The 24,990-nt window shown below is 39.8% G+C and overlaps 1 protein-coding gene across 10 annotated transcripts in view; it reads left to right on the top strand.

Annotated features, from left to right (window-relative positions):
• Positions 1-113: 113 nt before the first annotated feature.
• Positions 114-24,990, top strand: part of LOC122540667 (pumilio homolog 2-like) — a 109,252-nt gene continuing 84,375 nt past the window's right edge. For 2 of the 10 annotated variants that reach the window (XM_043676743.1, XM_043676723.1), the window contains exon 1: positions 127-510. In XM_043676743.1, coding sequence (XP_043532678.1) covers positions 139-510 — 372 coding nt within the window. In that variant the 5' untranslated portion in view covers positions 127-138. Of the gene's footprint in view, positions 511-24,990 lie in introns of all 10 variants that reach the window. The other 8 variants (XM_043676766.1, XM_043676708.1, XM_043676748.1 and 5 more) reach the window with 6 other exon arrangements.

Genomic DNA, 24,990 nt, shown 5'->3' with positions numbered 1-24,990 from the left:
GAGGAGAGATGGAGGGGGGGGGAAGTGGTTGGTGGGGCCCGGGGGGAGACGAGAGAGTGGTTGGAGGAGAGTGTGATGATGGTCTGTGGAAATGTGGCGTTTTGGGGTGGAGGTGCTTTTTGCCTCTCGACTGATGCAATGATTTCTTGCTCTTGTATAGGTTCCTGTGGAATGAATATACCTCCATGTGTGCTCCTGAGTATGAATGAAGTGGCCTGGCAGCAGGACTCGGCGCGGATGATGCTTGGAGGCGGAGGAAGTAGCGGAGGGGGTGCTCCTTCGGGCAGTGGGATGGTGCTGAGTGCCGCTGTGGCTGGCGCCACTCTGGGTCCTGGTGCTACCCCAACTGTGGTGTCCAGCAACCCTGGAGTCCAGCCCCCTCTCAGCGGCCGATCCCAAGACGACGCCACTGTGGGTTATTTCTTCCAGAGGCAGCCGGGGGAGCAACTGGGCACCTACTCAAGCAAACACCGTTGGCCCACGGGGGATGGAGTCCATGTTGAACATCAGGTGTGTTTTGGGGGGTTAACTCCTCTGCTGGACGGGAATGAAATCAAAGCTGCAAAATTCACTCACCCCTTTCTCACATTTGAAATAGTTTCCGACTGTAATAAAATCGATTTATTTATTGATTTCGTATCATCCCATATTATTAAAAGTCTCATCTGTGGTTCTTTTATACAATAGCCTGTAGCTAACCTACCAAACTTGTTAAACTCTTTTATGGGATGTTGGCGTGGCCAGCAATGTTTCTGATTCTGAACTGGATTCTAGAAATTTCAATGAGTCACTTTCTTGAGGTGTTGCAGGTGCATCAGTATTGCTGGGATGAGGGGTTTAGGATTTTCATCAAATGACAGTGAAGGAACAGTGATATAGTGATATAATTCTAAATCAGGACAGTGCATAGTTGGGAGATTCTCAGGTGGTGTTTCGGCCGCAGTTTTGAATGGTGGTATTGAAAGAGTTTTGGTGAGTTGTACGTTTCAGATATTTGGAAGTTTAGGCTGTTTTTAAGAGTTAGTAGGTCAGATTTAGAAAGTAAGGCCACAATGTATACAAACCACCATTTTAATGTTGTGAAGCAATTACACGTGTGCCTAGTTTACGAATATTGCAGTGGACCAGTGTTATTGTGCAACTGTAATTTTTCCCTTGTTGAGGAAGTAATTGATTATAGGTGGAGTTGACTAATAATTAGATTGTGTTATAATTTGTATTTGTCCAGTTTTTAAGACTATTATTTTGAAACCAGTCTCTGGGCAGGAGCAGAAAGCAGTTCACATTTTGAAGTGTTTTAATATTTATGAACAAAAGTGTTTCCTGTCTGTGCTGTACCTTGCATGTGTAGATTTGTATACAGCTGAGTCGTCTGACAGCTGGTCGGCTATATGTTGGTTGTGAAGCCTTCATAACTCCTGCAGCCTTCAAAACTAAGCTCGATGTTTACTGCTTATATTTATGCAAGGAAAGATTACTTCTATGCGTATTCTTTGTATTTTTTACCACCTTACAATTCTTATTCAGTTTCTGAATCTTAAATGTCAAATGTATACCTGATGTATTCATATTAAGCCCACTTATTTGAGAGCCAACATGTAAGCCTGCAATTCTTCATCCACAAATATGCTGTTTCATTAAGAGAACAAATCTAACAGTGTAATAGGGGAGTAAGTTTACAGACACCTTTTTCCTGGAATCAAGCTAACGCATCAGAGTAATTGTGTCTTAAACATGTCTAATTGATTCAAAAAATAGAGTTCAGACATCCAAGACGTATAATACATGGCAAATGATTTTCATTGTATGAGGGCGTGTATTTGCTTACAAACATTGAAACATTTGAAAAAGCTATTCAAAAGAGATTTAGATGATGCCAGTTTCATGATTTTAGGTGCTGTTGATTCTTATTTGATGAAAGCTGTGCAGAAGTTTAAAATTATTTTAATTTAAATTTTCATCTTAAGCCCTTTTATATCCAGCATTTTATATACCTTTCTATCTGTTTAGCTGCTTGTAATATTTTCCTCACTAATAAGGATAAGAGGGCAGATGGTCAAAGATTGATATTTTGATGAGCATCTGAAAGGAGGAAGAGAAGAGGTAGAAAGATACAGTTAAGGAAGGAAATTTTGGCGATCAAAGTGTTAATGTGAATTTGCTAAAATTCGATTGATGAAATGGGGACACTGTTTCTAAAGTGTGAAATTTTAAAACATGTATTGCTTATTTGGTGGTTCTAGCCCCATTAGTTTAAATGGTGCTATTATGTGAATTTCTTAACACAGATTGCATGAGTACAGAGCTACAGCGTTATTGCAAAACTGACTTGTCAGTGAGACTGCATTTGGAATACTCCATATAGCTTTGGTCCCTGATGCCATAGAGAAAGGTTTGAAAACAATGAATTTAAAATTGAGGTGTTGGCATTTAATAAAGCAATGTAGATCAGCAAGCAGGAGAGGAATTGGTGCAAGAGACTTCAGTAGTGGTATGGGCAACTGAGAACAAAGAAAACAAAGGTAGAACAGAGGAGCAGGTTCTTCCGCCCTCCAAGCCTACGCCGATCCAGGTCCTCTATCTAAACCTGTCGCCTATTTTCTAAGGGTCTGTGTTCCTCTGCTCCCTGCCCATTCATGTATCTGTTTAGATACATCTTAAATGATGCTATTGTGCCTGTCTCTACCACCTCTGTTGGCCACGTATTCCAGGCGCCCACTGCCCTCTGCATAAAGAAATTTCCACGCATATCTCCCTCATCTTGAACTTTCACCAATGAAAGAAACATGCCATTTGCCACCTTGACCACTAATCGACCTGCATTGCCACCTTTAGGGTACAATGGACCTGAACACCAAGATCTCTCTGTGCATCAATTTTCCCTAGGGCTTTTCTGTTTACTGTTTGTTCGCTCTTGAATTGGACTTTCCAAAATGTCACCTTGCATTTATCTAGATTGAACTCCATCTGCTATTTTCTCTGTCCAATTCTCCAATCTATCTATACTGCATTCTCTGACAGTCCCCTTCACTACCTGCTACTTCACCAAATTTAGTGTCATCTGCAAACTTGCTAATCAGGCCACCTATACCTTCCTCCAGATCATTTATGTTTATCACAAACCGCAATGGTGCCAACATGGATCCTTGTGGAACACCACTGGACACAGTTCTCCATTTTGACAAACTCCCTTTCACTACTAGTGTCTGTCTACTGCTGCCCACCCAGTTCTCTATCCATCTAGGTAGTACACTGTGCACCCCATGCGACTTCACTTTCTCCATCAGCCTACCAGGGGGAAATGCCTTACTGAAGACCAGCCCTTCCCTCATCCATTTACTTTTTCACTTAGTCAGCTGAACAAAGAGACCTTGGAGTGCAGGTTCATAATTCCTTGAAAGTAGATTCGCAGCTAGATATGATAGTGAAGATACTAGACCTGAAGTAGACTTGCTTTTTCCTTTTAGCTAATCTCACAATTTCACCTGTCACCCATGTTTCCCTAATTATGCCATTTCTATCCCTCATTTTCACTTGGACATGTCTGTCCTGCAATCTTATTAACTGCTCTTTAAAAGCCTCCCAAATATCAAATGCGGATTTTCCCTTCAAACAACTGCTCCCAATCCATGTTCCCCAGCTCCTGCCGAATTTTGCTATAGTTGGCTTTCTCCCAATTTAGCACTCTTCCTTTAGGACCACTCTTGTCTTTGTCCATGAGCTTTGGATAATTAGAGTCATAGAGATGTACAGCATGGAAACAGACCCTTCGGTCCAACCTATCCATGCCGACCAGATCTCCCAACCCAATCTAGTCCCACCTGCCAGGACCCGGCCCATATCCCTCCAAACCCTTCCTATTCATATATCCATCCAAATGCCTCTTAAATGTTGCAATTATACGAGCCTCCACCACATCCTCTGGCAGCTCATTCCATACACGTACCACCCTCTGCGTGAAAACGTTGCCCCTTAGGTCTCTTTTATATCTTTCCCCCCTCACCCTAAACCTATGCCCTGTAGTTCTGGACTCCCTGACCCCAGGGAAAAGACTTTGTCTATTTATCCTATCCGTGCCCCTCATAATTCTGTAAACCTCTGTAAGGTCACCCCTTAGCCTCCGATGCTCCAGCGAAAACAGCCCCAGCCTGTTCAGCCTCTCCCTGTAGCTCAAATCCTCCAACCCTGGCAACATCCTTGCATATCTTTTCTGAACCCTTTCAAGTTTCACAACTTTCTGATAGGAAGGAGACCAGAATTGCACGCAATATTCCAACAGTGGCCTAACCAATATCCTGTACAGCCGCAACATCACCTCCCAACTCCTGTACTCTATACTCTGACCAATAAAGGAAAGCATACCAACCGCCGCCTTCACTATCCTATCTACTTGTGACTCCACTTTCAAGGAGCTATGAACCTGCACTCCAAGATCTTTGTTCAGCAACACTCCCTAGGACCTTACCATTAAGTGTATAAGTCCTGTTAAGATTTGCTTTCCCAAACTGCAGCACCTCGCATTTATCTGAATTAAACTCCATCTGCCACTTCTCAGCCCATTGGCACATCTGGTCCAGCTCCTGTTGTAATCTGAGGTAACCCTCTTTGCTTTCCACTACACTACACCTCCAATTTTGGTGTCATCTGCAAACTTATTAACTGTATCTCTTATGCTTGCATCCAAATCATTTATGTAAATGACAAAAAGTAGAGGGTCCAGCACCGATCCTTGTGGCACTCCACTGGTCACAGGCCTCCAGTCTGAAAAACAACCCTCCACCACCACCCTCTGTCTTCTCCCTTTGAGCCAGTTCTGTATCCAAATGGCTAGTTCTCCCTGTATTCCATGAGATCTAACCTTGCTAATCAGTCTCCCATGGGCAACCTTGTCGACACCTTACTGAATCTCAAGTTTACTTTGATAATGACTTTGTGAAGCACATTGGGAACTTATTACATTGAATCCCCTCCATAAATGCAGACTAAGAAAATATTGTCAAACTGTCTTATAATTTATGTTCTATTTGGTCAAGAAAGCATTTTTATTGTATATCAAATTTCTCTGTAATTTGTGTAAATGTACAGCTCTGTGATTTAAATTATATTTTTCTTGGGAACTGAGGGGAAAATATCCTTGAGGGAACCACTGTACTTAGTATTTTTTAAGATTTGTAGGAAAAACTTAAAACCAGAATCGATAACACTTGTATTTCTACTTGGATGGTGCTAACTCCATTTTTTTAATCTTGGAAGCCAGTTTTGAGAAAGATCTGCTTTCAATTCGAAACCCCTCAAATACTGTTTTGGTACAAATGACTTCTTCTAGTACTATTGTATATTAACTCTGGCTGTTACTGCAATCTTAAATTTAAATTTAAATTTGAGACTTGAGAAGTGCCAAAATTGTGTGGTATCGCAAACCCAATTCAAAATAAAATGTTAGCTTTCCAATTAAATTGAGGTGCTTCTCTGTTGGTGCTGTAAGTTGTGCTAGTGATGTCAACACGCTTGATGTTCTACAACTCAATAATAAATGGGACAATTGCTGTGGCTGGTGACTTTGTTTTTGTGAGATCTTGTGATGAGTACAGATTGCAGAAGGGAGCCAACCTGATGATCAGAGAGGGTTCTTGGTTTATTCATATTGAGTACTCTTCAACTGTACAGACTTCACAGCGGATTTTAAAGTTGCCTGTTAGGTTGGATTCTGTAAGGTTAATTTCCATGAGATGGCTTTAAGCTAATTGTTTTTAAGTCTTGATTCATTTACACAGCTCAAGAATTTTGTCCTGATTTTCTATGACTCAGTAATTCTATCACAAGGATAAGGATGGTAGTAAAAAAAAAGTATCTTGGATACTCCACAACCAATGAATCAGAGCAAAGCTCTGCAGTCCTATCACGAGTAAAGTGTTGTTGCGACTGCACCTAGAGTACTGCATACAGATTTGGTACCTTTACTTAAGGCAGCTCAGATAAGGTTCACTCGATTTAATTAGAGATGTCATATATGGAGAGATTGAGTAGTTTAGGCATATACTTGCTAGAGTTTCAAAGAATAAGAGTAGGTTAAATTAAGGCATACATGATGCCAAAGAGGATTGACAGAGTTGCTGTACCGCAAATGTTTCCCTTTGTCTGGCAATTTGGAACAAGAAGTCATGGCTTTAGACTAAAGGCTGGCAGAATTAAAACAGATGGGGAGGGATTACTTCTCTCAAAGGTTTGTGAATCTATGGGGTTTGCTAACCCAAAATGTGGTGGATGATGGGACACAATAAATTTCAGGAGGAGGTAGACAAAGTTTTAGTTTTTAATCGGTAAAAGCGGTATGGGGAGTAGCAGGAGAGTGGATTTGAGATCGAAATGAGATCAGCCATGATTGTATTAAGTGGCAAGCAAGCTTGAAAGGGTTGACTTGCCTACTCCTGCGCCCAGTTTCTATGGTTTTAGCCACCCATGAGCAATGGTGGACAGTTAACTAATGGGAGGAGGAGGCCTCACCACAAATACCTCATCCTCAATAGTGAGCATATCTATGCAAAAACAAGACTGAAGTATTTGCATTTATCCTCAGCTTGTGCCAAGTTCAGCGATCTCTATCTCCTCCGGAAAACTCCAGAGTCATGTTTGCCAGTCTTCAGTAAAGGACGACCCTTGCAAAATGCTGAAAATCCCTTCTCATCAGCACTGTTGTTGTCCCTACACCTCAAGGACTACAACAGTTCAAGAAGACATTTAACCACCACCTTCTCAAAGCTACTGGGGGTATGCAGTAAGTTGCATTTCCTGCCACCAACCTCTGTGTGCTACATGGTTGGGAAGACCTAGGAAAGTGGGGTGGTTTGGGAAGATCAAGGTCTGGAGAGAACCAGATGGGGAAGTTGGGGAGGAAAAGAGCCAGTGGGAGCACAGCAGGGAGACAAAAGGGGAGAGTACCTCTTGTTTCTACCCTCCCTTCCTGGCTCCTGGGCTGTCCTTGTCAACACCACCACATAGTCTCCTCACCACTACCACTACACACCCAGGCTTAGGGGCCCTCTTCCCTTTGTACTCGAGGATTAGTCCCCATGCTGCCTTCCTTTCCCCACCAAGGAAGCCCAATTCAAAGTCATGTGTTTCACTGCACATGAGTAAAAATGCAGTTTTGCGTTCCCAGTGAACTGGCATGCGTGGTTACCCAGCGTTATCTGTGTCAGCAAGCATTACCGTACAATATATGAGCTAATTAAAAATAAATATAAATACGATTCATGCTCTGTGAGCATTCTAAAGCTCTTTATAGTCCTTTGAGCATTTTGAAGTTATTGTAAGTAAAATAGCAATCAATTTATAGGCCATTAGTTCTGCAAGTGCAATGAGCTCAGTCACCAGGCAACCTTGTTCTCTGATATTAGTTCAGAGTTTGATGTATCCCGTCTAATATCTAAGTATATATTTTCAGGCAGTTCAAAGGTATTGCAGATTTAAACCCAAAGCTAGCTTGCAAAGGGAAGAAAATGTTTAAACTTTGAGAAGAAGGAAAAGAAATTATCCAAATCATACTAAAGGATGATCTGTTTATTATGCAGTAAAAATGTTGGTTTAAACAAGTGGGCGGCACGGTGGCACAGTGGTTAGCACTGCTGCCTCACAGCGCCAGAGACCCGGGTTCAATTCCCGACTCAGGCGACTGACTGTGTGGAGTTTGCACATTCTCCCTGTGTCTGCGTGGTTTTCCTCCGGGTGCTCCGGTTTCTTCCCACAGTCCAAAGATGTGCGGGTCAGGTGAATTTTCCATGCTAAATTGCCCGTAGTGTTAGGTTAAAGGGGTAAATGTAGGGGTATGGGTGGGTTGCGCTTCGGCGGGTTGGTGTGGACTTGTTGGGCTGAAGGGCCTGTTTCCACACTGTAAGTAATCTAATCTAATCTAAAGATACTTAAAGGTATTAAATTTATGTAGATGATTTGATTTCTGTGCCACTTTGCAGAACAGTAAAGTGCACAGTTTCTTACTCTTGCTGAGCGGACTATATCACTTAGTTAGACATTGTGTCATGTATCTTGGTTTAAGACATATAATCCTGTTTTTTTAGTTTTTCTTCATGAACCAATTTTAAGCAAAATATGCCAGCAATGTCCACATCCCCATGTATGACTAAAATAAATCACTTGCCTCACAGTCCACCGAGAATGTCCTCTCCCTCAATTCTGTATCTTATGTTTCTCTGATTTACTTTTCCTCATTATTCATGGCCATGTGTTTTGCTGTCTTAGGCCCTATTTCGAGAATTACTCTCCTAGACCAATTCACATTGCCTGTATTAATGAAACCTATTTGTTCAACCAACTCTTTACTTACCTGTCTTGACTTGTGCATTTTTCCTTGGTGTCTTATTATATATCCATAAAGCTCTAAATGAGGAAATGAAAGCCACATTATATTTTTGTTGGTTTCTCTTTTATTATATGAAAATCAACACAATCTGAATTGCTGAGGAATGCGATGACCATCACTTGACCATCAAATTAACTAAAATTTTATCTCTCAAACAATTAAATATTGTAATCTGAGTTTCTTAATGATTATAGTAATTTTAAAACAAAATTGTGTATAATTTGCTCATCAATAATTGTTAGGTGTCAGTTGCTTTTATGTTGAGTGAAAGATTTGATTGTTCTGGCACTTCCTGAATCAGAGATCTCATCCCCATCTGCTTTCGGAATATTAAGCAGTTGGGCGTGCTGAAGCTGATAACCTCCATATTTCACTTAATTTTATTCCAGAGCTGCTCTTGTATTATGCATGATCTAGAAGTCATCAATGTGTTTTTGGTTTTTAATGGATTCCAGCAGTTTTAAACTGTCTATGATGTCTACACAGTGAGAACTGGCAACACTTGTGTGAGAAACAATTTGAGTAAAATTTGTGTTTAAAAGTATAATTTGTTTCTTATAATTGTTTTTACATCACTTTAACCTGTGATGTGAGCTTTGGAGCATTTCTTTAGAAGTTGTTTGTGAAAATTGACATGTTTGTTGTAAGCACTGAATGAACATCATTGCAATTGCTTAAGATTATGCTGAAATATAGTGAAACTCTATTTCGTAAAGTGTAACAAACTGTAGTAACTACAATCTTGCAATTTTCTGTTTCGCTCCATTGTGGAAGCATCACCATCACAAACTATAATCATTCAAGGAAAATATCCACGTCTGTCTCCATAATGCAAGTAGAAGTGTATAATTGGCCTTGCCAACTCTGAAAAAAAGTCTTACTCTGTGGATAATTGAAATTGGTTAAATATGACAATTTCTAAACTTGGTTCTTTATTGTCCTGCATGATGCATGAGTGAATACTATTGGCTGCTGCTTCTAAACACTAATCTGACATCTTTATACTGTACTTGTTTTCTTAACATGCAAGACAATCTTACAGGCTTAGTTTCAATCCCTTAAGCATGTTTTTTTCACTGAGAGTATCAGTCTTCTGGCTCAGTGGTGGCAGAGATTGTATCTTTTATGTATAATTGTGAGCATGGACATATATCTACTTTCTCTTTTCCTCTCACCCTGCACTGATGGAAGTAGATTTTAATAAGTTCATAAGCTGTGAAAGGCATTGGCAATACCAGTATTTGATGTTCATTGCTAATTATCCTTGAAAATACGATGGTGAACTGCCGCCTTCAACAGCTGCCATATAGGCACACCCACAGTGCTGTTACAAAGAATGCTAGCAGGTTTTTGAGTTGGTGTCTGTTGGAACAACAGTTCAATAACAATTCCTGGAATAGCAGCCAGGAGGGGGTTGTCTTCCTGGCTGTCTACTGTGCTTATTCTCCTCTTTGCCTTCTAGAGATTTAGTTATTGGGGCTTCAAAGAATGTATCAGAGTTAACGTAGAGCAGGTAGATTGTCATAATCATGATATACCAAGATTACATGTGCTTAGGTACTCAACATTTGTCACCTTAAGTACCAAATGACATTTCTTTCTCTTTTCCTTCACAATTTGTTACTTGAGGTTTGATATAATGTGATACTCTCTACAGAGGATCTGAGACCTGTGCATACGGTGCACTCAACAATATGTCTCTTCAACTAATATAAAGTCTCTATAGTCTCAGGGCGTAGGACTGCTCTGTCATGAGAGAGAAGGACCGTTGGTGATGAGTTTATCCTAAGGGTCACCATGTTTCAGGCAAGGAGCAGAATTGAGAAGGAAGGACATTTAATGGTAACCTCGGCTGGTTAAGAATTGAACCAGCACCGTTGGTGTCACTCTGCGTAGCAATCCGACTATCCAACTGACTAATCAGTTTGAAGAATTCTTAATCGAGCTACTCAGTATCTAAATAAGGAAGCGTCAGAATATTTCATTTAATGTATTGATGTATAGAAAGCAAAATAGAAGAAAAGAAATAAGGAATTGAGAAGGAGAAGAGTAAAAGAAAAAAACTCTCTTTACGACTGCAGTAAAAACTAAAGTCTGAAGGAAAAGGATGCCATTGTAAAATTTAATTTTCAGACCTAGAAAAACTGTTTATATTTAAGAAATACAACATTATTAAAACTGCACTTGAATGTAACACTCCAATTTAAATTGATATGTTTATTGGGTAGATATTGTAGCATGCCCTTTGTCTATGAATGTGGAGTTCTCGTGATAAGATATTGGCGTAGCAATGTTTACGTAGGAAAAGCAATTAATAGTTTGTTTCTTTAAAGCAGCTATAATTGAAAGAAGTGCATTCCTAAGAGTGTCGTAAGAATGCTACCAAACGAAATGTGACAGTGTGCCTCAAAAGAAAGTATCAAGTCAGGTGACCAAAAGCTTGATTAATGAGGTAGGCTTTAAGTGATGTCTCAGAGAAAAAGAAGTTGGTGAGATTTGGGAAGGGAATTCTGATATTTGACGCCAAGACAACTGAATGCATGGCTGTCATTGTTGGAGTGATTACAATTGGTGGAATGCTAAAATCACTGAGGGTTTTAAGATTGAGTATGGAGGAACGAGTATGGATTTGAAATCTAAGAGTTAAAAATTGAAAGTTGCCGAAAGATCAGGCACTATAGATTATCATACACAAGGATGTTGGCTGAATGGGAATTGATGTGAGTTAGCATACAGGCAGCAGCACATTTTTGAATGAGCTCATATTTATGCAACATGGGAGTAGCTGAGTACATTTGTCGAGTTGAGAGGTTATGAAGGCACGGAGTGGTTTAACAGTGGAAGGGTGTGACCAGGATGGAGTCAGGTGATATATTGATACGTGAGGACAGTCCTATTGATGATATGGATATGTTGCCTCAACTTCATCTCTGTAAAATACAGCTCCAAGATTGCAAGTTGAGCCTTTACATTCATTATGTATTATTCTGTTGGCCTATCTTGAATTTTGAGGCCTTTGTTATTTCCCCCACCATATGATGGACCAAAATCACATGTAGTTTTCAGATGAGACCTTATTGAGAGAAGGTATTCAAATTTGCTATTTTGCATTTAAAAGTAGCTGAATTTTGAAAGCAGACACAGTTTGAAGAAAAACTGATACAAAATGTCAGGAAATGTCTTCTCATTTCATCACCACCTATAGCGTCATTCTTTCAATATGTTCGCTACCTTTTCATGACTTAACCAATTACTAACAATTTCCCCTCTGACCGCATTTCGACTCTATTGTTTCCCCATCTCGGGTTTCCTTTTGAAATGAGTGTACTATACAAATCTATGCGCTACAGCAGCAGAATGCTCAAGTCTACTCTGCCATTTAATAAGGTCATGGCTGATCTGATTGCAGTTTTACCTCCATATTCCCACTTCAAGTAAACTTTCATCCCTTTGCTAAGAGTTTATCTGTTTCTGCCTTGAAAGTATTTAGACTCAACCTCCGCTGTGTTGATATGGTACTTGAGGTATATATGGGTGTGAGAACAGGAGCAGAAGTAGGTCATTCAGCCTTTTGAGCCCATTCTACTATTCAGTGAGATCATCGCTGATTTGATTGTGACCTCAAACCCACGCTTCCACCTACCTCAGATAATCTCTCAAACTCCTGCTTAATAAATCTGTCTACCTACTCCTTAAAAGTATTTAAGGATTTTGCTTCTGCCACCATTTCGGGGAGAGAATTTCAAAGATTCATGACCCGAGGAAAGAAAAAACATTGTCTAATCTGTTTGAATGAACATTCCTGGATTTTTAAAGTGACCCCCTAGTTCTAGATTCTCCCACAAAGAAAACATCCTTTTCACATCAAATTTCTCAAGACCCCTTCATGGTTTAATAAATTTCAACTAAGTCACCTCTTGCTCTTCTAAATTATGGTCAATATAACCCCAGCCTGACCAAACTTTCCTTGTAATCTCCCTTAACTATCTGCCTCTGCATTTCTGTTAACTTCTAATCTAATTTGCTAGTTTACAGTAGCCAGCTCAGTTTCAAATTTAAAAAAAATTGTCTTGGATCCACTCCTCTCTTGTTCAAACTAAACTCAACCACTACTCCTTCATCTTTTCCTACTTTGCTGTCATTGCACAAATGTCTTATCCTCATTCAAGATTTATGTCCTAATTCAAATCATACTGTAGTCATCTCTCTGTAATGGCTGATAGATTGTACTTATCATTTCTATTTACATACTCAGTTGATATGTTTTGTTTTAAAGTTACATGTAATGCCAATCTTTGGGTGTTAAAAGCCTAAGGTTTGAGAATGGCATTGAACAATGTTGATAACCTTGAATGGATAAAGAAGTTATGGTTCTTTCCAGTCTGGTTTGAATGCAGGAGGAAAGTAAATTGTGTGCAGTGGTTATGGATGGCTTCGAAAGAAATGGGGAAGGTTTAGATAAGTACTGATAATGTTCATCAAATTGAAAGAAAAATCATTGAAATTGGGTGTGAGAGGCCCCACAATCTATCATAAAAATGTGCAATAAGTGCTCTAGAACTTTCCCAAGTAGAATAGTAATACTGAAATTATGGGTGGTTAAAATTTATAGGAGCTCAAGAATTATAATCATCTAACTATAAAGCATGGAAACAGACCCTTGAGTCCATTCTGAACATAGTCCCAATGTAAACTGGTCCCACCCTCTTGCTCCTGGTCCATGTCCCTCCAAACCTTTCCTATTCGTGTACTTATCCAAATGTCTTTTAAATGTTATAATTGTATCCATATCCACCACTTCTTCAAGAAGTTCATTCTATATGTGAACCACCCTCTGTTTAAAATAAAATGCCTTTGTGTCTTTTTTTAAAATCTCTCTGCTCTCACCTTAAAAATATGCCTCCTACTCTTGAAATTCCCCACCCTAGGAAAAGACAACTGCCATTAACTCTATCTATACCCTTCATTATTTTATGAACTTCTCTCAGGTCACCCGTCAGCCACCTGTGCTTCAGTGGAAAAATTGCCAGCCTATCTAGCCTGCTGTTATAACTCAAACCTTTAGTTGTTAAGAGATTCGGTAGCAAACCTAGCTTCTTAGACAGAATTACAAAAAAAAAGTGTGAAGAGCTATGCAGGCAAACCACAAAGGTAAAAGTTGCTTGCTGTTGATTAGACATGAGACCCAGTAGGAAACCTTTTCTGAAGAATGGAAAGCAGTAAGACTTCTGCTTCTGTGCATGAAGAGTTCAAAAACCATGATTTTAGCCATTGGACTGAAAACATGTTCCACCTGCATTTTTTAATTTCATCAGATATCAAAAGAGGAATAAATAATATAAAAAGGAAAAAAACAAGAAAGTTTGCACGTTTAATGAGTTAAAGACAATGATCAAGCATACACATGATTTGAGAACACTTTATAAATCTATAAAAGTAATTTTGGCAGGCATTTATATTGCAGGGGATACTCTAGTGAAGCGATAATGGCAGAATCATAAAATCAGTTAAAACATATATTTGTAATCAATTGTGGTACATTGAAACCTGTAAATTGCAGCCACCCTGGAAACCAATGTTTTGATTTTACAAGTGCAGGTGTCCTTATGTTCAAAATGTCTACTGAGTACACTTTAAAAATATTTCTGTAAAATGGGGCGTTACTTATCTTTTGTGACTGTAAGACTGCTCCATCTCTGAGCTAGAGCTGTTCAAAAACTCAAATTACAGAGTTAACAATAACTTAACTGTCATTCTGTATTCTGGGTGAAGAGGACCCCATTCCACAAACAGCTGTAACTTTCCTAAGCTACCCACTGGTATTTCGTTCTGGATGACATGCAGTATGTTGACCTTATGAGAATTTGGAGGTTATGTCAATAATTGTCTTGTATTTTGTAATTGTATGGTTTATTCAAGCAATTAATATTTGGGATCCAGGATGCAGTACCTGAGAGATTGGATGAATTGCCTCTTTTGTTTTAATTATTCCACGTTCTTTGAGGCCAACTCAATGTTCTGTGCATGAAGTGATAATGGGCGATGAAGGATGAGTAAGGATAAATGGAATCAAACTAATAATTGGGAAATTTTTCAGTCACATCTGATGCTTTCGATTTGGTCCTTTTATTATGATTGTGTTTTATATATGTATTGTTTTATTCTTTTTATGAGTATGGGAGTTACTGGAAGGGCCAGCATTTCTTACTTGTCCCTAATTGCCCTTGAACTGAATTGCTTGCTTAGCCATTTCAGAGGTTAGTTAGAAGTCAACCACATGACTGTGGATCTGGCATCTCATACAGGCTAGGCCTGGTAAAACTGCCAGACTTACTTCCCTAAATGCCATTAGTATGCCAAATGGGTTTTTCCAACACTTGATAGTTTTATATATTGAGAAGTTGAAAGTACTTCTCTGTAAACTTGTGGTATCAACGAGACCATTGCTGTCTCTTGCTTTAGAGATTAACTGGTTGCAAATACTAATACAATGCAAGCAGCCAGGTTCCTGATACATTTTTTTAAAGTAGATATTGGGACTGCGTCTATATCGTACAAAGCTTTGCAAATAGGAAAAGAGAATTTTGAGTTGGAGTATTCTGCAAAGTCCATTTATGCTGAGTTTTGGACTTTTGCTCATTAATTATCACCTACAAATACGAAATAAACTAAAATGTTTTATTGGCCCCTAGTAATGGTTGACTGGAAAACCAAGGTAATTTCTACTTGGAAGTTTATTTGGAGAGCTTCAACTCTTGACTGTTATGAGCATTTTAACTGGAACAGGGACTTTTTAAAATAGGAAATGAGTATTTTTGCATTGGTGTTTATTATGTATAGATTTAATCTAGTTATAGTGTACATTTTGAATCAGTAATAACATTGTTACTGCTTCACAGTAATTTATTTAACTTTTTAAAAAGATATTAGTTTGAATAAAGTCATGCCTCACTGCAGAGCGTGTTGGAAGTCAAGCTCCTATAATTCCCAGAGTCGCCATAATAATAAAATTTTCTTATCAAAGTATGCAAAGTCTCTAACTTACCCGTAAGATAGACTCTGGCTAACAGATGACACGAACCAGGTTTTTGTACTGAATGGGAGCTATTTATTACAAGTAAATAGATTATAATCACTGGTAAGCAATTATGAACTGTCAAGGTATAACTCTGCTAGATAAAACCTTGCATTTGCTGTCATCGGGACCGATTATGCATTAGTGGATGCAGCAGTGAATGGGCAGGGTTTGGGAAAGGACTGGATTGGGAGTGGGAGAGGAGAGAACAGGCAGAGTCCATCTGTCCTGACTGCCCTGGTTGTCGTCATTGACCAGTATTCCCTTGCCTCTGCCAAATCTCTCCCCTCTGTCCCCATTTGATTCCCTTTTTAATCTCGTGTCTGACCTGTGCATATGTGCATTATGGATTTCTGCGTAGTAGAGGCCTGGGATTGAGTTTATGCACATTGCTATATGAGCTTTAGGCATAATTGCCCAACAGTTGTGCTGAATGGCCTTTTTCAGTGTTGTCGCACATTCTGTGGAAACTCACTTCCTTTTCTCTGCCGAGAAATATGACATTAGAGTGGAAAACCAACAATAAATTATGATATTTAAGATTGAAATCATGGGTACCATTGATGCAGAAGGCTTTAGTCTGCACATATTAAATTTAATTATTGAAAAGATAAGAGGCACACTATTTCTTCACATTAGAACTTGTTAGAAAAGCATATTGATGGAGGGATGGCAAGCCGCTAGTGTTAAATTTAACTTAAAATACAGATTAGCTTGGTCATAGGAAATGTGATGGAATCTTTACTGAAAAGTATACTAAGGAAACATTTAGAAATCAAATATATTCTGGTCAAAAAGTATGTTTGATCAAACTTAATTTGAATTCTTTAAAGAAGTAACGGAAATAAGACAAGGGTAATATGATAAAATTCCTGGATTTTCAAAAGCCCTTGTAAAGAAATGAAAGATTTGTTAATGGTTGCTATTTAGATTTGCAAAAGATGAAAACACAAACAATGGTCACTCATATATTGCCATTGTATCCAGGCGATATTTCAGATGGAACTTAAGTGGGAATAATAGCTTAACTTGTAGCTGACACACACGATATATGTTTTCAGGAGAAAGCCGTATTAAGCATGGCAAGGTAAAAGGAATAGATATGGATTAAAGAGGAATGAAAGGAGCTTGTATGAAGCATTGGATTGGCTAGTTGAACCAAGTATCCCTCTGTGTTAAAAGTTCCTATGCAGTTTTGCTGTTAGTAAATGGCTATCTAAAGTACTTCAGACTTGTGAAATGCTGTAGAATAATTGTGAAATGGAATCTGAGTTATATGTAAACATGTGACTTCTCCCATCTGTGTAGTAAAAGTAGTCTTTTTATAAAGCTTGAATGTAACCTAAACACTGGACAATTTATGCAAGTGATCCAAACATACCAATTGAACTTCTTGCTTAGTTAAGACAAAATGTGGGTTTGAGAAAATTTTGATAGAAAAGGAATTCGGTACAGTGAAGCTTTTAGCAGTGCTGAGACTTACTAAAGGAACAAGTTGTTGCTAGTGTCTCTTATAAAGCATTGTCCAATAGAATTTGCTGACTAGCCACAGGTATAATGACAGTCATAATATGTCTTTAAATATCTATAACAGTTCAACAACCAAGGAAGTCAATACAAAATTGCAAATTTTGCTTTTTGTCTTGCTAATAAAAGCAGAAAAATGTGAAATCACAGACATTCTTTATTTAAATGAACATGGTGATTATGGTATATGTTTAATGACAGTGCCTGTTTTTCCTTTTCCTTTCGTGATCAGAAATGCAATTAATTATATCTGGATTCTGTTGTTTTATTGGACCAACACATTACTATGGGGACAGGCTGTTTTTTTTCTGGTTGTGGGGGATCCCTAATCTACCTTTATATATCAGTGATTGTTTTTCTTCTGTTGTGTAGGGAAATGTGTACTACATGCCAGCAATGTCCACATCCCATGAGCTAATTTTAAAAAAGTGTAAATAGCATTCCATCTTGTACTACTGGGTTTCTAGTCACGTGATCATATCTAGGCTGCGGATACTGATGTGGAATTTATCCCAGAGGGAAGATGGGATGGATCCTATGAAACAAAAGCAAAATACTGCTGATCCTATAAATCTGAAATAAAAACAGGAAAATCTCCAGGCAGATCGCATTTATGTAGTAAAAAATTAAAAATCCAGCGCAGTGAACTGTGATAAGAAGAATGGATTCTATGATGTTGAAGATTACATCTCAATTGTTGAATCAGTATTGAGGAAAAGTATCTAAAGGAAGTATAATGTGACAACTAGTTTGCAATATAAACAAAGTGGCTTCCCTAGCAACTAATTATGATGCCTCTGATTCTGTAATAAAATGATGCATCTAAAATGGTGTTTACTTAAGTAGCTGGCAAAACAAATGCTGTGATTAACATTTCAATATAAATACTTTCGCTGTTAACCATTTTCCAACTGGCATCCCGGCACTCTGCCAATCCATCACATGTTGAGTCATTTCAAATTACGCACCGGGCCCTCTTGTGATGCAATAATAGTGTGCCTACCCCTGGAATGGGTGGCCTGGGTTCAGGTCCCACCTGCTTCAGAGGTGTGGAATAACATCGCTGAACAGGTTGATTAGAAAAATACGTTAAATTAAAATTTTAAATTACACCCCATACGGGATCACATAAAATGGGCCCTGATATGACTCCACGCATTTGAGGAACCTTTGAGTAGTATTTTCTCTCAAATGTGGAACTCACTTGTTAAAAAAAAGTCTGTGTGAATTGGCGTATTAATTTCAAATTGCTGCAGGTGACCGCAAAAGATGGCTATGCAGAAATTTATCTTGGCAGTGTGGTAGCTTGTTGGAATTGGGAAAAGATTATAAACTATTTCCCTATTTTACCACCCAATCTGAAATATGTATTTTGCAATTTGTGAATGCCATTGGTAGATTCTCTAATGTTTAAGCCGAACATGTCATGATTGGTTAGTTTAAAATTGAAAATTTCATGTGTTTTAGGAAATGATGCTGAAGCTTTGACAATATATTTCTCAGCAAGTAAAGTTTTGGTGCTTGTAGGACCTCTGAATTCTTCTCAATAGTATTCTCTGATCCAACCTTTTAAATAGATATAAAATTGGTTTTAAGGTAGGAGACAGAGAATGGTGGTGGACTCTGCTTGTGATCAGCAGTGTTTGGTACTGGGTCCACTTTTATCATTTATAAGACATTATTTGGATAAGAATATAGGAGGTATGGTTAGTAAGTTTGTGGATGACAACAAAATTGGTGGTATAGTAGAGAGTGAAGAAGGTTATCATAGATTACAAAGGGATCTTGATCCAATTAGATCAATGTGCTGAGGAGTAGCAGATGGAGTCTAATTTGGATAAATGCAAGGTATTACATTTTGGTAAAACAAACAAGGGCAGGAGTTAGAACATGACAGGCCCTTCGGCCCTCGATGTTGAGCCGACTTTGTGCAGTAGGGTTCTGGGTAATGTTGTAGAAGAGAGAGACCTAGAGGTTCATTGAAATTTGCATCACAGGTAGACAAGGTGGATACCGCGTTTAGCATGCTTGCTTCACTGCTCAGACCTTTTGAGTATTGGAGTTGGGACATCATGTTGAGGCTGTACAGGATGTTGGTGAGGCCTCTTATGGAGTACTTGTGTAGTTCTGGTCGCCCTGTTTTGGGAAGGATATTATTAAATTGGAAAGGGTTAAGAAAAGATTGACCAGGATGTTGCCAGGAATGAAAGATAGGTTGGGACTTCTTTCACTTAAGCGTAGGAGGTTAAGAGGTGACCTTATAGAAGCTTATTAAATTGAGCAGCACAGATACGGTGATTAGGAAGGTTCTTTCCCCTAGGGTGGGGGAGTTCAAAACCAGGCAGCATATTTTTAAGGTGAGAGGAAAAAGATTTTAAAAGGACAGGAGGAGCAATTTTTTTAAGAGTGGTTAGTGTTTGGAATTAACTTCCAGAGGAAGTGATGGATGCAGGTACAGTTACAACATTTAGAGGACTTTGAAAGTTTTGAAAGGACATGGGCTAAACATAGGTAGATGGGACTTTTTTGGAACATGGTTGGTCTGTTTCCATATTGTATGACTGTGCAAATTTTGAGAAAAAAATACTTAGTTTTATATATGTTGTCTTTTCCGCCATTTACTGATTCAAGAACTATCAGGATTTAATTTCTTTTGTTCTTTTCATGCAATGTTAATTGAGTTGGCAAGTTTGTGGAAAATTACTCTTGCAATGTGCTTGAATTACCTTACCCTTTTGGTAAGTTTGTTGATCCACCTGTTCAGTATAACTGAATTCATATTTAGAGTTCAGTCTTTGAAATAGTTTTGAATTTGTGTTTTGAGGCCCAAAAATTGGGAAAGTATGTTTTATTGATTACCACGTAATGCTTATTGGAAGTTATCTGAAATGGTGCATCTGTAGGTTTAATCGATTTTGTTCTCTGCAGATTAACCAGGGTTTCATGGGTTCATACAATTCAGCAAAGACCCTTTGGCCCATTGCGTTTTTACCACTGCAAATATTCTATGACCTACACTAGTACCACTTGCCCTCATGAGGCCGCAGCCTTGAATGTTATGATATGAGACCATTCCCTCTATGACTCCCTCGTTAGGTCCATACTCCCCACCAATCTACCTTTCGCTCCCAGCACCTTCCATTGCCACCACAAACTGTGTAAAACCTGCACCCAAACCTTCCTCCCTCACCTTCATCCGAGGCCTCAAAGGGTCTTTTCACATCAGTGATTTTGCTGCGCATCCAAACACCACCTCTATTGTGTCCGTTGCTCTTGATATGGTCTTCTCTACATTGGGGAGACAGGATGCCCACTTGCGGAACGTTTCAGAGAACATCTTTGGGACACATGCACCAAACAATTCCATTAGCCTGTGACCGACCACTTCAACTCCCCCTCCCACTCCACCAAGGATATGCAAGTCCTGGGCCGTCACCACCGCCCAATCCAAGCTGCCCGACGACTGGAGGAAGAACACCTCACCTTTGGACGCTCCAACCACACAGCACCAAAATCAACTTCACCAGTTTTCTTACCTCCCCTCTGCACACATCATCCTAGACTCAACCCTCTAACTCGGCACCGCCCTCTTGAACTGTTCTACCTGTCCATCTTCCTTCCCACCTATCTACTCCACCCTCCTCTCCAACCTATCACTATGAACCCCCACCTGCATCTCCCTATTGCCTTCCGAGCTATCTCCTCCACCCCCATCTGGCTATTTATCTCTCAGCACTCCCCAACACTCCTGATGAAGAGCTCATGCCTGTAACATCGACTCGCCTGCTCCTTGGATGCTGTCTGACCTGTTGTGCTTTTCCAGTGCCACAATTTTCTACACTGACATCTCAGATACTCATGCAAGTGTGTTTTAAAGGTTGTGTGGTTTTCCTGCCTAAGCTAACCTTCCATGCATTGTATTCCAGATCTCCCAAAGATCAGAAAAACCAGGAGGAAAAATACTTTTTTAAAATTGGCGTTTCCTTAACACAATGTTATGCTTCAGAGCGAGTATGCATGGTCAAATTATATAAAGAATAGATCTGTTATTTGAAGGGCTGGTCACAAGCTTATCTATTCCACTGTTTTCCTGCAGATATTTGCTTTTTGACTCTTTATCCAATTCCTATTTGAAATTATCTACTGAGCCTATTTCCAGATTTAGTTTATCGAGATCATTATAACAAATAGACTTCTCATCTTCCCTCAGTTACTTTGTCGTTTATCTTTAACTCGTGCCCTTTGGATCCTTCTGCCTTGGGAACCTGCATGGGGACAGGCCCCTGAAGCTGTTGAACAGGTTTTAATGTGGTGATTCTCTCCATACCTTTCTCTGCTCAGCTTCTCTAATCTCCATATAACTCAAGACTGCATTTCTGGTGCATTTATAGTACATCTCCTTTGCGCCCCCTGCAAATCCTTGATATTATCCTTCCTTAACAGTCTTATCAGTTTGGTATGGCACAGTCAAACATTTTGTGTGCCTAAAGCCTCAGGTTTCTTTTTGCACTCCTTTTAGGTTCTGTAAGTTAATTTATACTTGCTGTCTTCATCCTTGTTTTTAAAATGCATCACTGCACACTTCAGTGCATTGAACTTCATCTGTCACGTTTCTGCACATTTCAGCAGTCTTTTTAGCTCCACCCAAAGTCTATCAATATCTTCACTTGTGTTCGCTACATTTTCAAACTCTGTCAACATCAAACTTTGAAATAATGACCTCTGCCCAGGTCATGAATGTAAATGATAGTGATTTTAAGGCCAAGCCCTGTGGACGCCACTGGATACTCCCCTCCAATCTGAAAAACAACCATAGAACATTACAGCGCAGTACAGGCACTTCAGCTCTCGATGTTGCGCTGTTCAGTGAAACCAATCTGAAGCCCACCTAACCTACACTATTTCATTATCATCCATATGTTTATCCAATGAACATTTAAATGCCCTTAAAGTTAGCGAGTCTACTACTGTTGCAGGAAGGGCATTCCACGCCTTTACTGCTCTCTGAATAAAGAAACTACCTCTGACATCTGTCCTATCTGTTACCCCTTATTTTAAAGCTATGTCCCCTCATGCTAGCCATCTCCATCTGAGGAAAAAGGCTCACTGTCCACCCTATCTAATCCTCTGATCACCTTGTATGTCTCTAATAAGTCACTCTTAACCTTCTCTCTAATGAAAACAGCCACAAATCCCTCAGCCTTTTCTCATAAGTCCATACCAGGCAACATCCTGGTAAATCTCCTCTGAACCTTTTCCAATGCTTCCACAACCTTCCTGTAATGCGGTGACCAGAATTGTACACAATACTTGCAAGTGCAGACACACCAGAGTTTTGTACAGCATGACCTCATGGCTCTGAAACTCAGTCCCTCTACCAGTAAAACCTAACACAGGACACCTTAACAACTCCATCAACCTGGATGGCAACTTTCAGGGATTTATGCATTTGGACACTGAGGTCTCTCTACTCATCCACACGAGCAAGAATCTTAGCATCAGTTCAGTACTCCGCATTCCTGTTGCTCCTACTAAAGTGAATCACCTCACACTTTTCTGCATTAAACTCCATTTACCACCTCTCAGCCCAGCTCTGCAGTTTATCTATGTCCCTCTGTAACCTACAGCATCCTTCCGCAAGATCCACAACTCCACTGACATTAGTGTCATCCTCAAATATATTAACCCATCCTTCTACGCTTTCATCCAGGTCATTTTTATAAATGATGAACAGTAGTGGCCTCAAAACAGATCCTTGCGGTATACCAATAGTAACTGAACTCCAGGATGAACATTTCCCATTAATAACCACCCTTTGTCTTTTTACAGCTAGCCAATCACCCTCTATCCCATGTCTCCATATTTTGTGCATTCACCTACTGTGGAGAACCTTATTGAATGCCTTACTGAAATCCATATACACCACATCAACTGCTTTACTCTCATCCATCTGTTTGGTCACCTTCTCAAAACTCAATAAGGTTAGTGAGGTATGGCCTACCCTTCACAAAACTGTGTTGACTATCCCTAATCAAATTATTCCTTTCTAGATGATTATAAATCCTAATTCTTATAATCCTTACCAACACTTAACCACAACCGAAGTAAGGCTTACTGGTCTGTAATTACCAGGATTGTCTCTACTCCCCTTCTTGATCAAGGGGACAATATTTGCTATTCTCCAGTCTTCTGGCGCTATTTCTGTAGACAATGATGTGATAAAGATCAAAGCCAAAGGCTCTCCAGTCTCTTCCATGGCTTCCCCGAAAATCCTAGGATAAATCTCAACCAGCCCAGGGGACTTAATATATTTTAACACTTGCCAGATTTGCTAACACCACCTCCTGACGAACCTCAATCTCATATACTCTAATAGTCTGTATCTCAGTATTCTCCTTGATGACATAGTCTTTTTTCTGTGTGAATACTGAGAAAAATATTCATTTATTGCCTCTCCTATCTCTTCGGACTTCACGCATAACTTCCCACTGCTGTCTTTGACTGACCTTAATCTTAGTCTGATCATTTTTATTCCTGACATACCTGCAGAAAGCTTTAGGGTTCTCCTTTATCCTACCTGCCAAAGACTTCTCATGTCTTCTCCTGGCTCCTCTTGGCGCTCTCTTGAGGTCCTTCCACTCAAGTGCCCTAACTGAGCCTTCACACCTCATCTTTACATAAGTCACCTCTTTCCTCTTGACAAGAGATTCAACTTCTTTAGTAAACCATGGTTCCATCGCTCGACCACTTCCTACCTGCCTGACAGATGCGTACCTCTCAAGGACACGCAGTAAGTGTTCCTTGAACAAGCTGTACATTTCAGTTGTGCCCATTCCCTGCAGTTTCCTTCCCCATCCTATGCATCCTAAATCTTGCCTAATCACCTCATAATTGCCTTTCCCCCAGCTGTAACTCTTGACCTGCATTATATACCTATCCCTTTACATTGCTCAAGTAAACGTAACCAAATTGTGCTCACTATCACCAAAGTGCTTACCCACCGCCAAATCTAACCCCTGGCCTGATTCATTACCCAGTACCAAATCCAGTGTGGCTTCACCTCTGGTAGGCCTATCTACATACTGTGTCTGAAACCCTCCTGCACTCACTGGACAAAAACTGACCCATCTAAAGTACTTGAACTGTAGCGTTTCCAGTCCATATTTGGAAAGTTAAAGGCCCCCATAACAACGACCCTGTTACTTTTGCTCCTGTCCAGAATCATCTGTGCAATCTTTTCCTCTACACCTCTGGAATTTTTCAGAGGCCTATTAGAAAACTGCCAACAGGGTGAGCTCTCCTTTCCTGTTTCTAACCTTAGCCCATACTACCTCAGTAGATGAGTCCTCATCAAACATCCTTTCTGCCACCGTAATATCGTCCTTGACTAACAATGCTATGCCATACCTTCCACCTTCCCTGGAACCTACAACAATCGTGGGCAGCACAGTGGCACAGTGGTTAGCACTGCTGCCTCACAGTGCCGGAGACCCGGGTTCAATTCCCGCCTCAGGCGACTGACTGTGTGGAGTTTGCACGTTCTCCCCGTGTCTGCGTGGGTTTCCTCCGGGTGCTCCGGTTTCCTCCCACAGTCCAAAGATGTGCAGGTCAGGTGAATTGGCCATGCTAAATTGCCCGTAGTGTTAAGTAAGGGGTAAATGTAGGGGTATGGGTGGGTTGCGCTTCGGCGGGTCGGTGTGAACTTGTTGGGCCGAAGGGCCTGTTTCCACACTGTAATGTAATCTAATCTAATCATTCCGGTCCCTGCTGTATCCATGTCTCTGAAATGGTCACAATGTCAAAGTCCTAAGTGCCTACCCATGCTGCAAGTTCACCCACCTTATTCTGGATATTGTTACTTTCCTTTATTAATTTTATCTCCATGATGCTGCTGAACAAGCAAGTAACAAGTATTGCTTTTGGTGCTTGATCAAAGATCTTTTCAAATACACAGCCTCAATCACATTACCCTCACCAACCTTCTCTCTATTACTTCGAAAAATGTAATCAA

The sequence above is a fragment of the Chiloscyllium plagiosum genome, chromosome 3 (genome assembly GCF_004010195.1).
Source record: "Chiloscyllium plagiosum isolate BGI_BamShark_2017 chromosome 3, ASM401019v2, whole genome shotgun sequence".
In the NCBI taxonomy this organism is placed as follows: domain Eukaryota; kingdom Metazoa; phylum Chordata; class Chondrichthyes; order Orectolobiformes; family Hemiscylliidae; genus Chiloscyllium; species Chiloscyllium plagiosum.
This window is presented reverse-complemented; position numbering and strand designations above follow the sequence as displayed.